At 43.4% G+C, this 17,980-nt stretch overlaps 1 protein-coding gene and 1 long non-coding RNA gene across 3 annotated transcripts in view; both read left to right on the forward strand.

Moving 5' to 3' along the window:
• The window catches only part of LOC122890137, a 29,856-nt gene extending 15,910 nt beyond the window's left edge, over window positions 1-13,946 (forward strand). For both annotated transcript variants that reach the window (XR_006381063.1, XR_006381064.1), the window contains exon 3: window positions 13,838-13,946. This is a non-coding gene — a long non-coding RNA (uncharacterized LOC122890137). The remainder of the gene's footprint in view (window positions 1-13,837) is intronic.
• Window positions 13,947-14,249: 303 nt separating this feature from the next.
• Window positions 14,250-17,980, forward strand: part of ANXA5 (annexin A5) — a 29,977-nt gene continuing 26,246 nt past the window's right edge. Inside the window, exons 1-2 of the mRNA XM_044224084.1 lie at window positions 14,250-14,370; window positions 14,477-14,520. Coding sequence (XP_044080019.1) covers window positions 14,512-14,520 — 9 coding nt within the window. The 5' untranslated portion in view covers window positions 14,250-14,370; window positions 14,477-14,511. The remainder of the gene's footprint in view (window positions 14,371-14,476; window positions 14,521-17,980) is intronic.

Here is a 17,980-nt window from a genome sequence, read left to right on the forward strand (position 1 = left end):
TTCGGCTCAGGTCATGATCCCAGGGTCCTGGGATCGAGCCCCGCATCGGGCTCTCTGCTCAGCGGGGAGTCTGCTTCCTCCTCTCTCTCTGCCTACTTGTGATCTCTGTCAAATAAAATAATTAAAAAAAAATAAAAAAAATAAAAGATGAAATTATAGTCAGCAGCTTACATTTTAACTTCATTTATATAATATTTTATTGTTCAGAGTTTTTAGTTTTAATGCAGTGAAATGGGTTAGTTTTTCTTCTATGATTTGTTCTATGATGTTTTAATTTCTTCATGAATATGATATCAAAACACAAGGTACTGTGAAAGAATAGAGTATGTGTAGTACTTTACTAGTAATATTAAATTTGAAATACACCAAGAAATACTAAAAATGCTATCTATTGTTTTTGGTTAAAAACATTAATAACTGGCATGCCTGGATGGTTCATTTGGTTAAACTTCTGCTTTTGGCTGGGGTCATGATCCTGGGGTTCTGGGATTGGGCTTCACGAGGGTCTCCCCTCCTCAGCCCCTCCCCCCCATGTGCGCGCTCTCTCTCTCTCTCTCTCTCTCTAATAAATAAATAAAATCTTTAAAGAAAAACATAAGTAACTAAGATATATAAGCAGGGAATAGCGGTGGTAGTACTATTCTGTGTAACATTTTATTTATTTAAAATATGTATAATTAATAAGGTATTAATTGTACCAAGCTTTTATTTTATTTTGATTTTTAAGATTTTACTTATTTGTTTGGCAGGGAGAGAAAAAGAGAGCACAAGCAAGGGGAACGGCACACAGAAAGAAAGTTAGAAGCAGACTCCCCCTTGAGCAGAGAGAAGAAGGTGGGGCTCAACCCCAGCACCCTGGGACCATGACCCAAGTAGAAGGCAGAGGCTTAACTGACTGAGCCGCCCAGGTACTCCTGTAACAAGGTTTTAGTCAGTAACAATGTATCATTTTAAACTTCTCCATAGTTTGAGATAGTTTACAATTGAAAAGAGAACCAACAGGCAGCCGCAATGCACAAAGGCCAGGCTTTACCACAGTGGAAGAAGTTCCTTGATACTAGGGAGCCCAGAGTAAAAGCACCTAACCCAGACTAGGGGCATTGGTTAGGAAAGACTTCCCAAAGCAAAGACAGGGGAGCTATCACCTTAGGGAAGTACTGGCACGCTGGAGGTGGGGGGCTGCAGGTAGAGCTGTATTTCCCTAAGAAAGTCGGGGGCATTTGTGATACGTGTGTTGGGGAAAAATAGCAGACCCTACAAACCATGTTCCCTGAGTCTGACTCTCATCCCCAGGTAAGGGTGAATCTTATTGAGCAGCAAGGCAAAAGCGGATCCTGGGAGACCAGGGGAGGAATCTGGGGTCTGTATATAATTGGTAGAGGCTAGAATTCTATACAAAATTGCACCCCCCATGTAGCCCCCCATTCCACGATGATGCCTTCTGCCTCACCTAGCGGTTTTTGCCTTTCCTGCCTTCCCCTTCGCTGATGGGTACACGGTGCATTTGTTCCTGATTGCTTTCCCCTTTTGTGGCACGCATGCCCCTGGTCTTCTCAGGTCTGGGCCAAGTGTGTCAAATGGTCCTTTCAGTTCCAGTGGCAGCTCCCATGGGCCCCTTTGCGGCCCCCGTTCACAACTGTGAAAGCTTTGTCAGTATGTTTTTTCCCTTTTAGTCCCCCTTCTGTGCCAGAACCCCTCCTTCTCACACGTGTGGGATTCCTGGACGCTGAGTCAGGCACAGAGCGCCCCACTCCTGCCCACTGCCAGCGACTGACTTGTTTGCTGGGCTCTGTTCCCAGTCCCTTTCTGCTGTGTGCAGGGTCTCCTTCCTGTGCCTGCTGTCTGTGCGACAGGGCAGTCTCACATGTAGGAGAAGTGAATGCTTTCCTACCCAAGTCCAGCTAGAGAGAGGAAAGGGCTTGTGCTAAGAATCAGCGGGTGTTTATCATAGCCCCTGTGGCTGAGGTTTATTTTCCTCAAAGGTAGTTTTTAGAAATATTTGGGAATATTTACTTCCTTTCACTTGTGTGATGTGAAGGCTCTTTCAGTGTGGTGTTATGAATCCCCTGTGTACACCTTCTAAAAGAGGTGATCCTAATGGGGAAACATGATTAGATTTTGGTAATATGTGCTATTTTTTAATGCTGTCTTTTTTAGAATGAGGCAAAATTTACATACAGTGAAATGAACATAAGCAAATCCTATATCATGAGTTTTGATAACATATACATTCATGTAGTGGTCACCCAAATCAAGATAAAGGACATTTTCTTCACTCCTAGAAAGTTCTCCTGTTCCTTTTTTAGTCGACTTCACCCCCACAAAAACTGCTCTTGATTTCTTTTTTTTTTTTTTTAAGAGAGTTAAACCCCCACTCTTTATTATTTTTTCAGGTTTTATTTATTTACTGGAAAAAGCAAGACAGGAATAGTGAGAGAGGGCCGGAGCAGGGAGGAGAGGGAGAAGCAGGCTCCCCACTGAGCAGGGCGGCCTGATCTGGGACTCGCCGCCAGGACTGCAGGATCATGACCTGAGCCAAAGGCAGTTGCTTAGCCAAGCAAGCCACCCAGGCGCCCTGCTCTTGATTTCTATCGCTATAGTGTAGTTTTCGTATTCCTGAACTTCATGTAAGTGAACTCAGACAGAATGTCTCTTTTTGTGTCATTTCTTTTGTTCAACATGTTTTTGAGATTATTCCATGCTGTTGTATTCTTTTCTATTGCTGAATACCATTCCATTCCATGAATATTCCATTCGTTTATCTATTCTCACTTTGATGACCATTTTAGTTGTTCCTACACACTGAATTTTAAAATAAGTAAAATTGTTTAAAAAGGTTTAGAACTTTTTTTTATGGTGGAGAATTTTTTTTTTAATGAAGTCAGAATTACATTCCTAACTGATTATCTAGAAAATTGGAATTAGATTCTCTGTCCCTATTCTGTAGACTCTTTCTTTGAAAGATAGAAATTTGAATGTAAAGGAAAATATGTCTTGATGGTCCCTCAGTTCCCATTCTGAATCTTTAAAGCCATATTAAATAATAATAGAATTTTGAATTCTCCCTTTGTGTGTTAATGTACAAATACTGAGCAGCTAATTCACTCAAACATATTTTTTAGACGCAGGAGGGGCAGAGGGAGAGGGAAAGGGAGAATCTTAAACAGGCTCCATGCCCAGTGCTTGCCACAGGAGGAGCTGGATCTCACAACCTTGAGATTCCGACCTAAGCTGAAATCAAGAGTTGAATGCTTAGCTGACTGAGCCACCCAGGTGCCCCCACCCAAACACATTTTTTTTTAAGATTTTATTTATTTATTTGACAGAGAGGGAGAGTGCAAGTAGACGGAGAGGCAGGCAGAGAGAGAGAGAGAGAGAGAGAAGCAGGCTCCCCACTGAGCAGAGAGCCCGATGCAGGACTCGATCCCAGGACCCTGAGATCATGATCTGAGCCGAAGGCAGAGGCTTAACCCATTGAGCCACCCAGGTGCTCCCAAACACATTTTTTAAGACAATTATTCTTTCTGTGTTACAAAGTGAAAGTGGAGAAGTAAAACAATTCATAGGTATCATTCAAAAGCAAGGTGAAGCTTGAGTTAGAAAGATTGAGCCCCTTAAACTTGGACCTTGGATCTAGCATTTCATTCATGTCAACCTCTATAACAAAACTCTGAATTAGACAGCTGTTGCTCTATAACAAGTTACCCCAAAACTTGGTGATTTAAATTGTGAATAATTTTTTAATCTCACCATTTCTGTGGGTCAGAAATTTAGGAGCTGGTTAGCTGGGTAGAAGTCGCCCGGGGTCTCTCAAAGTTGCTGTCAAGATATCAGGACATATGGTTAAGAGGAAACGTAAGAAAGAAAAATAAGAGAAAATATGCTTACAATGGGTCTTAAAGGAAGAAAAGGAGTTCACCCCCTGAAGTAAGAGAATTTGGGAAAAGTAGAGGCAGGCGGGGGGCCGAGGTGGGGGGAGAAGATATCAAATACGAAAGCAGGAACTTTTAAGTAGTTTGTTAGCAAGAAAGCAGAAGGGTGGGTGTAAAGCTAGTGGAAAAGTTCAGGAAGGTCATTATGCACATTGCTAAAGAATTCTGACTATTTTCCACAAGTAATTTGGATCTGCTAAAAATCTTGATTTTCAGTATGGGATGACACAATCAGATTTGCATTTAGAAGGTAAATTAGAGTGAAAGAGCCTAGAGGACCCGCACCCAAGGACGCACTCACAGACCACTGGATGCAATAAGCAAGAGGATTTTATTCGGGCATGCTCGGACTCCCAGGGGCACTTGACCACGAAATCCGCGAGGGATGGGTCAGTGTCTGAGAGCCCCGATCTGTTTCGGGAGTGACTTAATATAGAGTCTTACAGTCCGTTACAGCAGAGCCCGCGCTTTTCTAGCCAGTAATTTTAAAGCATTACAGCAAGGTCTGCACGCAGGCAGCCAATCCTTTAAGACAAATTATACATTTTGGCCAGTCACCGTTCAGGTGGTGTACAGTAGAGTGTACGTGTTGAATTGCACTTCTCCCGCCCTCGGTATGAGAAAACGACCCTTATCTGTTACTTGTTTCAAGGCCCTGATGCTGGCCAGCTGCAAGGCTTGGATAGCAGGACGCGGGCTGTTGTCCTTCATCCTAACCCTGGCCTGGAGAGGGGGTGGAGGTTCTCCAAGCAGTCTTCCAGGTGGAGCATTATTTGATTACATAGCGGGGGTTTAAGCAATTTTTCCATTTTTTTTAGCAAAGCATTATTATACAGAAGCCAGAAACAGCTGGGTTAAACACAGAATTTTGCTTTTTACGTTTTTCCTTTGTTATCCTGTTGTGCTGCTTGCTAACTCTCTTATTTATGGTCAGCTGACCACAGTTCCTTAGTTAGCAAAAGCTGGTTATAAGAAGAACGTGTTAAAACTTATAGGCTGTACTATAGTTCTGACCTGGGGTCCTTCAAGAGGAGAAAGTAAGAGGCCAGTAGAAGACTATTGTAATAGTAAGTGGTAAGAGGGAGTGGATATAAGTAAGACAAGGAGAGCTGTTGTGAGCATCTGCCCCCTCACATGTGATGGTGGATGGGACTGGTGAGGGGCAGTGAAGGACCTAGAAGTCCTGCTGGGGTTCTGCTTGAGTGAGTGGCACTGATATCTTTAACCAGGGCACGGAATGTGAAACGAAGAGTTAATCTAAGGGGAAAAGTGATAAACTAGGTTTGGGCATGTTGGTTTTGAGTTAGCTATAGGATGTCCTGGTTGAGATATGAGCAGCAGACAGTAGATAAATGAGTCTAGAGTTCACGTGGTGATTCAGAAGTGCAGTTGACGATGGGCAGGCTGCTGCCGGCTGGGTTACTTGACCAATGGAACGCGGAGCTGTGGCTCAGCAAGAAATCCCTTATCGGTGGTTCTCAAGTGGGTACAATAGTGCCCGACAGGGGCCATTTGCCAATGTTGGGAGATATTTTTGTTTGTCACAATGTGTGTATGGGAGGTGCTCCTGGCAAATAGTGGGTAGAGGCTGGAGATGCTGCTAAACATCCTGCAATGCACAGGACAGCTCTCTTCCCCTCACAGCTGATAATGATCCAGCCAGAATGTCAGGAGTGCTGTGGTTGAGGGGCGCCTGGCTGGCTCAGTCAGAGAAGCACATGAGTTTTGATCTCGGGGTTGTGAGTTCAAGCTCTTTGTACAGATTACTAAAAAAAAAAGAAACTTAAAAAAAAATAGGGCCATGGTTGAGAAACCCTATTTATAAAAATAATCTCTTCTAGGAAATTCTCCACGAGGGCGTATGATTATAGAGGGGGGTGTGAGTAGGGTCTGTGATCTTGCTGGTCCAATCAGATTTTTCCAAGCGGAACTTGGGAGAGGAAAGCAGGCTCTCCGCTCAGCAGAGAGCCCGACGCGGGACTCGATCCCAGGATCCTGGGATCATGACCTGAGCTGAAGGCAGTGGCTTAACCCACTGAGCCACCCAGGCGCCCCGGGAAAGAAAGCTTTTGTAGAGCTGGAGGGATGTGATCCTGAGGTAATGGTAGCTGTGTTCTTGCCACAAGGAGAAAGTAAGCTATAGCTTACTTCCCAAGCACCTTGAGGTTAGAGAGGTCATGAGATTAGGTTCTACCAGTAAGGCCTACCCTACTCAGTCCCCCTTGGCTCCTAAACATTGTGTTTAGTGGCAGAGCAACTGCATATCTCATAGGAAAATTGTGGATAATGATAGTGGCAGAAAAAAGAAATCATGCTGAGCTTAGAGGTTCGATCCACATGGTTTGTGAAAGGGAAAGATAAGGTGCTGTGGTGTCACAGGGATATGATTGAATCAATCTACCAGGACCTCGCCCTAAATAGACAAACTGCCATCACCATGAACCGAGGTGTGTCTCCCAGGAGGCCTGGAGACATCTGAGAAGCCACCTCCCCCCCCACCTCCACCCCAGACATCTCGCAGACTGATGTCTCCTGGTGTGTTTTGCCAATGGCATCTCCTTTATGTTATTTTGCTGTAACTGCCGAACTGATGCAGTAACATGCTTGTTTTTGCCCAGGCTCCAGCTCAGTTGAATCTGTCTGGGTTGAGTTAAGGAAAGAAAGGCCACTCTGTTTAATACAGTTATGAAAGCTTCACCAGCTGCTAGAAAGACAGCAGGGCGGATCAGGGACGCCACCACTGAATACCTCGGTCTGAAGTGCCAAAGACAGTAGGGGTTCTCAAGAGCTTGTCAGGAAGCTGCTGCAATCCTCCAAAAGTCCACTGTCTTGTTCTGTAGCCCTGTACTGGGAGCCACTGGTTCACCAGACCTTTTCAGAAACTTGCCAGGAGTTTCACGTCCGGCTGATGTCTCTGAATGCAACTCTCACCTCTGATGTTTTCCACAACTTGGCAAATGCTTCTCATTGACAAATTCTAGCAAGGGATTCTGGGGAATGTAGTTCCAGGCTCTTCATCCACAGTGGAGCAGAGAGCTTGTAAGCAGATGTGGATGGTGCCCAGCACTCCAGTAGTGTGCGTTTGTGACCGTGGTGTGACCACTTCAGCAAGGTAAGGACACAAATGTTCCACCGAATCCACCCTCTGAGGTCTTGGCCGAGTAGCGCAGAGATAACTAAGCTTTCAGAGGCAAGAGGGCCCAAGTTCTGGTGGGTTTATTTTATGCACAGCATTCATTTCCCAGTGGTAGCTTCTTCACTGGAGAAGTTGGCAATGTGATTTGGGCATTGTCCAGCCTGTGTGCCCCCAAGGATGATTTCCTAGTCTTGCCAAACATTGTGCCAAGGCACCTAAAATCCTTTAGTAATTCTTTGCTCATGAGAATTAGGATGGGTTCTTATTTTTTACAGTTAAAGATCTTGCTAGACACCTTAAAAAAAAAATCCCTCTTTTTAACTAAGCTAGCTTGAGTTGGGTTTCTGTCACTTGAAACTAAGAGAGTCCAGATTTTTTTTTTAACTTTAAAAAAAATTTGTTTATTTATTTAAAAAATTTTTTAAATTAACATATAATGTATTATTTGCCCCGGGGTATGGGTCTGTGAATCGTCAGGCTTACACACTTCACAGCAAAGGGAGTCCTGATTTAAACAGCTTTGTTAATTTGGGCTGAGAGGAAGAAGGTAGTGAAGGGAAAAGATTTAAATATAGGTAAAGGGGTGCCTGAGTGGCTCAGTCAGGTTAAGTGTCTGCTTTGGGCTCAGGTCGAATTGAGCTCCCTGCCTGCTTCTCCCTCTGCCTCTGTTGCTCCCCTGATTTTGCTTGCTCTGTCAAATGGATATATAAAATCTTAAAAAAAAAAAAAAAAAAAAAAAGTATAGGTAAGAGTAAGACCATAATCCTAGAGGATGAATTTTATACCTCAGGGAGGAAGGGTATCTTTTCACCCTCTGAGCAAGAAGAAAGGTAAGAATGAGTATGGACACAATGCATTTGTAGGAGAAGGACGAGAATTCAGGGTGATAGGCCTGTTGAGCAGGAATTAAAACCATCGGCTGGAAGAAATGCGAAGGCTCGGATCTTAAGGAGAACAGCGAAAGACTAAAATCAATATCATGCGGGGTGGAGAAAGAGCCGAGGAAGGACATATTAAAGGGTTGCTAAGAAATGCTGAGGGTCCCACTGAGACTGATAACCCAAATTTGTTGCAGGGCCAATCTGTGATATGATTGGTTGTGTCCAGTGACACTCAGTAACCCCCATGTGGGGCAGGCGATGGTGTGGTCTGGTCCATGGTCATGTGAAGACAGTAGACTGGACAGAGAAGGGTGGGCATAATGACAAGATGGCAGCTGTTATGACGACCGGCTGGCTGGGATGCTGGGCTGGGGGCTGAGCAGAGAAGACAGTGGAAGCAGGGGAAAGATTGGTAGGCTGGGTGAAAAGAGAAGGAGAGATTTGCATGATGTCCAAGAGTAAGAGGAGATACGGCTGTAATGGTACGAGAATGAGGACAGGAAGAAGCAGCCAGGGAATGGGAATTAGATCGCAAGATTTTAGAGGAGAATGGCAGTGTCTGGGGCGTGAGGGTGACTATTACAGCATCCTTCAGAGGGTGGGTCCTCTCCCTCCCCTTGCTCAGGCAAAATCCCTCTGCAGTAACTCTTCCCCAGATGTTCTCATCTCATCCAAGTAAAAACATTGCATAAAGGGGAAAAAAAAGAGGAATATTGTCGTTCCATCCATCACATGCTTTGATCCCTGTTAGACTGACTGCCGGGATGGGCACATATCCACCCTGCAAAGGGTTTCCTTGTATAAGCCTACCTCCTACCTTCTTATGTCTACCCGAATGTTAGGAGAATTCTGCTGTGTCACCTCATTTAATCTGTCAGACAGAGTGCTCTAACTGGATGGGTCCTGTGTATCTTTAAAAAAATATATATAAAAAATTAAAAAAAATTTATACTCAGTTAGCATGCTAGGGTCTGACACAATAAATTTGTTGAATGACTGAAGAAAACCCCCAGATAAAGAAACCAATGCTGAGAGGACCATCGACTTACCCCTGAAGTGGGAGTGGGCTGGGGCTGGGGGGTGAGTAGTGAGAAATTGGAACGTCCCGCAGCAGTGGGGCAAGCCTTCTTGGGGACTTAATTTTGGTTTTTGCGTGGGATGGGTGGGGACTGAATCATGAGCATGGAAGATGAGGGTGGGGTTTAGTGGTGAGAGTTTTTTTGGAAGGAGAATGAGGGATGAGAAATTAAAACCAGTCTTCCTGTTTATTTTTAGGCATTAACTAAATGAGCTCATCTAATCCTAACCACCACCCCATATTAGGAAAAATCAAATCACATCCAAGGTCACATGCTAGTAAAGTCATAAAACAAAACTTTACCAATCCTGAGACGAGTCCTCTCCAGAATTCAGAATTCTTGTCCAAGAATATTATCTATTTCTCTGGCAAAATTCTCTTCCAAGGTTTCCTTTTAACCTTTTTTCAATCTTCCTCATCATTCTGAATATCAATGGTTTTCAGTTAATAGCAACTATCATTAAACACAAAACCCTCACAGCACACAACAGATTCATTCATCCATTCACTCATTCTTTCCAAATATTCAATGCGCAGCTACTAAGTGCTGGGTACCATGCTAGAGGCAGGGGATGCAGTAGTTAAAGAGAAAAAGAGAGTCAAGATGCTTGTGCTTTTATAAGTAGGCTGAGTATTTTTACTGTCTGTTATTGCTAATAGTGCTGAAGATTTCAGTCAAGCTTAAAACATTCTGTCTGAAAGATTCCTATGAGAATCTCCTTTACATAATTATTTACCTAAGACCTACATTCCAGTCTCCTGCTAAGGCAATTGATTTACATTTTACTGGATAAATAGAAATACTGTTTTGAATAAAAACAGTGGAAGGATATCTAAAGCTAAACATGTCATAGGGAGTCTCTGCTTTTAATTTCTGGCAGGCACACGGATCTCAATAAGGGGAAATTAAAGGATCTTCTAGTGATTTAGCACAGTTGGCTCAGGACAAGGTTCTGAAAGTCAATCTGGATCTATTTTCCCTAAGAACGCTATGATCACTTTAAATCTAAAGCGCAAGGACAGGGAGCCACCAGAATGCTGGCTGCATCCCCATGTCACTGCTGGGATGTCAGAGTGATGGGAGAAACAGGGCAAAATCTGCAGAGAGATGTACCTCCTCTTCTCACCCCCATATGGTCATGGATGGATGAGCTGAGGCCAGGTAGGTGGCTTGAATCAAATTCCAAGTAGTGCTTCTGGCTTCCCTGGCACCATCCGATGGGGACCGTGCGGGCTTGCATCTGGAGCAGAGTCTAGTTTAGCTGTACATCAATAGGCACCTCTGATGGAAGACTCTGGATGTGGGAGAGGGGGAGGTGGAAGGGAAATGGTACCAGGAATCATCAGGTTGGTTCCCAGAAGTTGGGGGCTGCCAGCTGTGAATTGGCTCGTGATGACAGGCCTGCTGCCGTAGAGCAGTGGAACTACAGGAGGTTAATTTTGTTTTCCTTGTGAGAGTGGGGGCTGAGTCAACAGAATAGGAGCCGAGAATCACAAAGTTTTTGGAAGGAGGAAGAACCATGGAGGAATGAAAATGTTCTTAGGCATTTTCACAAATTAGCTCATTTAATCCTAGCCACCACTTTAGATAAGGAAACCTAGGATCACACTCCCAGAGTGCAGCACAGTGGGAATTTGAACCCAGTTCTCCCTGACCTCAGTGGATGTGTTCTTTCCAGCTCTAGTCTGAGAGGCCGGGCATTCCTGCTTTCCTTTGGTATCTATCCCCTATCTTCCTCCTCAAGCATTCTCTTGTTTCCTCTGCTTATTGCAATTCATGTTCCTGTCTTCTCTCTTTCTTCTTTAAGTAATTACAATTTGTAGCAACTATATATTTATTAAACATACCAATTTTGCTTTATTTCTTTTAAAGATTTTATTGAGAGAGAGAGCGCGTGTGTGCGTAGGCGGGGGAGGGGCAGAGGGAGAGAAAGAGGCGGGGAGAGAGAGAGAGAGAATCTCAGGCAGACTCTGCACTGAGCTTGGAGCTTAATGCAGGGTTTGATCTCACGACCCTGAGATCATGATCTGAGCCGAAATCAAGAGTGCGACACTTGGGACGCCTGGGTGGCGCAGTTGGTTGAACGACTGCCTCCGGCTCAGGGCGTGATCCTGGAGTCCCAGGATCGAGTCCCACATCAGGCTCCCAGCTCCATGGGGAGTCTGCTTCGCTCTCTGACCTTCTCCTCGCTCATTCTCTCTCTCACTGTCTCTCTCTCTCAAATAAATAAAATAAAATCTTTAAAAAAAAAAAAAAGAGTGCGACACTTAACCAGCTGAGCCACTCAGGCCTCCCTAAACAAATTTAATATTAGACTAGTTGAAAATTTTATTGTCTTTTAAAACAAAAGATTCCCACTCTTCTGTAATTAGGGAAAGCTTGTCTTGTACTTACTTATGCAAAGCCCATTACCCATTTTTCTCTCTCTATCAATCATTATGTTTAAGGGAAACAGGTCAGTGGATGTATAATCAAAATATTACAGTTGGAAGATGTAGAAACTGAACACAAAGAAGCCTACTGTCGCATTTAGAATAAAATGGCTAGTTCAATGATCCAAATAAAGGAGGGCAAGAGTGACAGTGGGAAAATCCTGAGTTTACATAAATTGAGTTTCACAAGTTAGTTTGTAAATCAGTTATTTGACATTTGGTATATTTCCTCAATGAAAAGAAAATTTTAGGTGGGAATGCCACCTGATTATCTCATCAGAAAATAGCTGAAATCATTATTTGTACCCAAGAACTGTACATCAGTGGATGAGCAAGTTAACTGGAGGGTCTGGTGGAGACTCTGAGGATGGCTTTTGGACACTGATCAGGGACTTTTGGAAATGGATAATAGATATTTGTTGTTAAAATCCATCAATTAAATATGCCATTCAAAACAGCATCCAAGTGGCAGTTTCTATTTATGCACTTTTCATTCCATGCACAAAAGAACATTTTCCTTTTGGTTTTGCTATTCACCTAACCAGGGACCATCCTTTCTTTTCTTCATTGTCTTATAAAATATTCTCCCTTAGAGCCTAATGCAAACGTCATAGCAATTTTTAGAATCCCCTGACAAAATATTAGTGGTCTCTTCTCTGAAACCTGTTGCATTTTGATTACATTTCTTTTATGATGTACAGTTTGTCCCCTATTTTAGTTTTGGGGTACCCAGTAAATAGTTGTCAAATACAATTAAATTGTAACAATTCAGGTTTCTCCTCAAGAAATGCCTTCAGACCACCTTTGCAAAATAGTGTTGCCCATACCCTAATATACCCATAGTGTAGCCCTGCTTTATTTTTCTATAGAACATAATAGGACACAACATAACCATATAGAGCATATAGGACACAATAGATATTTGTTTATTGCCTGTCTCCTCCACCACAATTTCTGACCTACTTTGTTTATTTCCCTATCACCTAGAACTGTGCCTGGTCCAGAGTAGGGGTTGAATAAATCAGTGTAAATGGAAGTGAAAGAAATACTAACTGGGATATATCAAGACACTGGATCTGATCATTCATTAGTTCTATAGTACTTAGCTGCAGGACATAGAGCAAGTCATTAACCCATAATGGGCATTTCCCTATAGAACCAATAAGATTCTTAGATCTGATGTCATTTCATTCCTCTGAGAGTAGGAAGCAAGAGAGGCAATGAATAAATGGAGTTCAGGTAGATGTGCATGGGAAGAAGAATGCTCTAGGCCGCTTACAGGGCCTGCTCTTGGTGAAAGGCAGATAGAAAGCACAGAGTGTAAGCAAGGAGAGATGCAGAGAAAGGCCTGTGTTCAGGTGCAGGGGCTTGTCAAGAATGCTGGGGGAGGGACGCCTGGGTGGCTCAGTTGATTTGGCTCAGGTCATGATCCCAGTGTTCTGGGATCAAGTCCCACATCGGGCTCCTTGCTCGGCAGGGAGCCTGCTTCTCCCTCTGCCTCTGTCTGCCTGTGCTCGCGCTCTCTCTCCCTCTCTCTCTGACAAATAAATAAATAAAACCTTAAAAAAAAAAAAAAAAAAAAGAATGCTGGGGGAGCTGTGAAGTGGAGAGCTGATGACCTACAGCCATGCCGGGCTGCTGGAGGAAAGCTCCCAGAGAAGAGGGAAGGCAAGCTGAAAGGGGAGACTATGTGTATGTTGCAAGCTCCACATACTTTTCGATTTTGCCTTCATTTCCAGTAAACAACCACTCTGCTGTGACTTTGTCAGGGCTTGATTAAGCACGTGGCTCACATGTGAAAGCTAATGAAAATGTTCTATCCCAAGAATCACACTAGTTCTCCCTTTAATTTGACAGGGCAACTTCTTTATTCCCCAGAGCAGACTAGATTCTAATCTCTTATCCTGAAATCTCCACAGCACTGCTCTTCTCATCCGAGTACGGGCTCTTGTCTAGTGTTGCAAGCTTCTCCTCTTGCCTTGTTGCCCCTGCCCTGGTACCTCTCCTCCCCCACTCTAGGAGGCCTATGAAGGGAACTATCTTTGCTTTTTCTGTATCAGCCTAATAAAATATCCTGGGGTCAGTCTTTGTCTCTCAGCCTCTGTCTCCCTCTCTCTCATATACTTATGTATTTCGTACTCATGCTTAATGTGTATTTGAGTATGAGTAAATTTGAGTATACCTCAAATTTAAGTTTTATTAAAGTTCTAGGCTCCTTTGTAAAATAGGAACTGACCCAGACAGAGGTTTTGAAATTTCCTCCATAAGCAACAAAGGGCTCTATACATTTCAGGGAGGGCCCTCTAAGAAGTAACCACTGGCACTTTTTTTGTTTGTTTACTTAGAAACACACTCAAAGCTTCACTCTCTTTTCCAGAGGACGGTCAAAGATGCACTGTCCTTGGCTGCAGTGACTGTGTCGCCTTGCAAAAAGTCGGCTACGCCACACTGTGTCTGAGTAGCTCTGCCAGGCCACCGTTCCTGCGGCCACGGTGAGAGGAGAAGCCCCAGCGACCCAAAACCCACAGTCCTGGACAGAATCCCCACGCCCTTCCCGCTGCGCGAGGACAAGGCGGCCCAGCGGTCCTTCGGGATCCGAGCCTTCTCCGGTTTCCAAAGCAGCTGCAACCCCGCCCCACCCAGGCTTCGGGAACCGGGAGGAGAGGCGCCCCACGCAGGCGCACTGAGGCCGGGGAAGGGGCGGGCCGGGCTCGCGGGGCAGGCTGCGGGAGGGGCAGGCTGCGGGAGGGGCGGGGCGGGGCGGGAGGTGTTTCCGTTGCCTGGAGTGGGCTGAGCGCAGCTGCCTGGAGCCTCTTCTGTTCGCATCCCTACACTGCCTTCCCCGCCGCCGCCCCGGCTCTGCCGCTCCCTGGGAGGTTCGGGGCACTTAGGTCCCTCTTTCACCCTTGGGTGAGTGCTCGTCAAGCCGGGGGTGGGGGCTGCGTCCGGAGAGGGGAGCCGCGGGGAGGCTCGGTCTGCGGCTCGCTAAAGCGGCGGTGTCTCTCTTGTCTTGCAGTTTGGCATCACCTTCTCCTGACCTGAGCAGTCGCCATGGCACAGGTATGACCGTGCGCCCCCCGCGCAGCGCGCGCATTTGCCAACTTTGTAAGCTGTGTCAATGGAGTTCTAGAATTTGTCCGAAAGCCAACAAAGTTTAGGAGTAAATGAAATCTGCCTTCGAGAAATCTGCTACACCTTTCCTGTTTCTCCTTTAGTCCCCCTCCCTCCCTTTCCTGTGTCCCTGGCTTCTTTCCGTCCAGTGCCCGCCGGAACCTGCTCCGAAGCAGCCGGTGGGGCGCAGCCGCCGGTGACGTGGCCGGATTTGTGTGCACTCCCTTTTTGTGAGTGAATGTGTAAAATCCAAAGAACCTAAAATTAGAACCAGAACAGGAAAAGCTCTTAGCGGTCAAGTGAGACGAACGCGTTTTTTTCCGTATTTTTCTTTTTCTTTCTTTCCATGCCTGCCTTCTTCTTTATTTCCTTTCTTATTTGCTCTCCTCTTCCTTTCCCTCCCTTCGCCTCCCTTCTCTTTTTTGCCCCTCTCTTCCCCTCCCCTCCTCTCCTTTCCCTATCTTTCCTTGTATTATTTCCATACTACGAGTGGGCATGGCTTTTTCCAGTAGAGCTCTAGTGAGATTTTTCCAGTTGCTCAACACAATTTTACTGAAAGGAACTGTTCCTGTAGGCACTGCGTCCTCCCCCCTGCCCCCCGCCCCACGCAAAAGAGTAAACCGAAGAGCTGCTTTTCTTAAGTAACTCGTGGAACGAGTTCTAAATTGAATTTGCCTTGGGATTGTTTCAGAACTTGATTACCTAATATTGGTTTTTTTTTGTTGTTGTTGTTGTTCTTGACATTTGTCAAAAATACAGGAAAGAAAAATCATTCATATGTGTTGTACAGTATTTTGTGAATAAAATACCAGACCTAACAACTCTAACGCAAAACTAATTTTACAGATCTTGGCAATCAATTTGGCTTGTCAGATAATTTTTTAAAACCAGTAGTTTGGAGTTCCTGGGTGGCGCAGTTGGTTGGTTGTCTGCCTTCTGCTCTGGTCCTGGTCCCGGGATCTGGGATCCAGTCCCACATCAGGCTCCCTGTTCAGCTGGGGTCTGCTTCTCCTTTTCTCTCTCTCTCTGCCTCTTCCCCTGCTTGTGTGCTCTCTCTCTCTCCATAAATAAATACAAATTTAAAACCAGTATTTTAACTCTCAGACAGCGTCCTCTCTTTATACTCTTCATTTATTAAATCAGATCAAAACAAAAAAACCCCGCCAAACATGACTGACTTATCAAAATTGAGTAAGGTTTCAAGGCCCTTTCTAAGAGAACATGGGAGTATTATGATGACCTGGTAACTTTATTAAATTTATACAGTGTTTCATTCTTACTTCCTCTTTTGAGCTTAGGAAATATTACAATAAACCGATTCTCATATTACTTCAAATGGAAACTTTGGTTTAGGTTCTTCCCCATATAAAGGATACTTTTATGTGGAACTAACTTTCCTTCACTGAGTTGTTTTTCCTATCTTGATATGTTGGTGTGGTGATGTAAATGATGATTGAACAAGCATCAAAGAATAATTCCCTTTATCCTTGATCATTTGGCTGTTTCTTGAATCTCTTTCGTAAGTTGACCCAGTGATGTCTGAAGTTTTTCAATCAATTCCTTTCAATTATATAGACTCCAGATAGCACAAATTAACATGTTTATCCAATTATGGACATTAATTATTTCAAATAATGAAAAGTATAAAAACTATTATATACACAAAACCTTGGAGAATGGTGGTTTGCATTATAAAATTGGGGGCATGATCTCTATCACAGTACTACTCCAGTATTGTTTCCTATCAAAACCACAGTTGTTAGTCATCATAGAAGTTGCAAGTAATATTAAGAAAGATAGATACAGTGTTGAATTTTGCACTTTGTTATTAGTTCTCCTTGGAAACCATGGAAGTAAAACATTTTGTTAAAATGTTTAACATTAAGATAGAGTTTTGTTTTTATGCTCTCACATTTGATGGGATGCAGAATGCCCTGTTAAGAACTTGTACTTTTACTGTCAAAAAATACCTTGGACCCCAGTGTAATGGTAGGAAAGCTGAAGTAGTTTCAGTGTTAGGTTTCAGGTGGTTTCTATGGTAGTATGTTTTGTTGACCTGTGGTTATGGGAACCAGAGACCTCCACTCTGTGGCCCTCTGTAGAGTAGTGAAATCAGATGCCTCAGAATTAGAGGTGCACATTTCAGCCATTTAGACCGTATCATTAAATATTGTCTCTTACTTATTGAAGAATGACAATGTATACTCCCACAGCAGTAATTCTTCATGTTTATAAATTGTACCTTCCATACCAGTGTTTTGTCCTTTTACTTGATCTTGGGACCATCCTGCTAGTCACAGTCCACAAAGATCCAGCAATCAATTATATATGAAGCTCTTGGGCATGACCGTCTTGTTAAAAATTTAAAGAGAAAGCATTGACTGACTGATCTTTGATAGATGGAGTTTCTATTTTTATACAAAAATATTATTAGGGATATTTTATACTCCTGTGTATATTTATAATAACATTTTTGCTTATTTGCTATATAAATTATACATTTTAAAATCTCATAATATAGTTTGTATCAATATAAATTCTTAAAATTTTACTCTGATGATGTCAGTATAGGGAGACAAAGTCATAACAGATACTGTGAACTACATAAAAAGTGATTTATATTATCATGGTGAGTAAATAATTCAGAGCTGTGATTATGTAAATGTAACTTTTTTAAAAAATTAGTTTTTAGGGTCATTTTCTCAGTCTGACTTTTGGGTTGGATTTCTTAAACTGAATTCTGACCTATTTCTCTCTTACTGCTTAACTTGCTCATGCAGGTTTTTAAAATATCACTATTTAGTTAGAGCCGAATTATTTTGCAGATACTCGAATTTATTTTAGGTACCTAAAAGTACATGTTGTACTTCTGTATTTGGTTTGGAAAAATCAGGAGTTGGCTGTATTTCAAAGATGAATGATCCATTTAATACATTTTAATTCAATTCGAGTCTGTATAAGTTTCATTAAGTTAACAAAACTTTAAAAAGTTAATTCATGGGGCTCCTGGGTGGCTCAGTGGGTAAAAGCCTCTGCCTTCGGCTCAGGTCATGATCCCAGGGTCCTGGGATCAAGTCGGACTCTCTGCTCAGCAGGGAGCCTGCTTCCTCCTCTCTGCCTACTTGTGATCTTTGTCAAATAAATGAGTAAAATCTTAAAAAAAAAATAAAAAGGTAATTCATTTCAGTCTGTATAATTTTCTTTATGATAAAACTTTAAAAAGATAGATTTTGGGGTGGGGCACGTGGGTGGTGGCTCAGTTGGTTAAGTGTCTGCCTTCTGCTCAGGTCATGATTACCTAATCCTGGGATGGAGTCCTGCCTCTTTGGGCTCCCTGCTCAGAGGAGAATCTATCTGCCCCTCCCCGTCCTCATGCTCTGTCTCTGCCTGTCTCTTAAATAAATAAATT

Source organism: Neovison vison, chromosome 11, assembly GCF_020171115.1.
Source record: "Neovison vison isolate M4711 chromosome 11, ASM_NN_V1, whole genome shotgun sequence".
NCBI lineage: Eukaryota > Metazoa > Chordata > Mammalia > Carnivora > Mustelidae > Neogale > Neogale vison.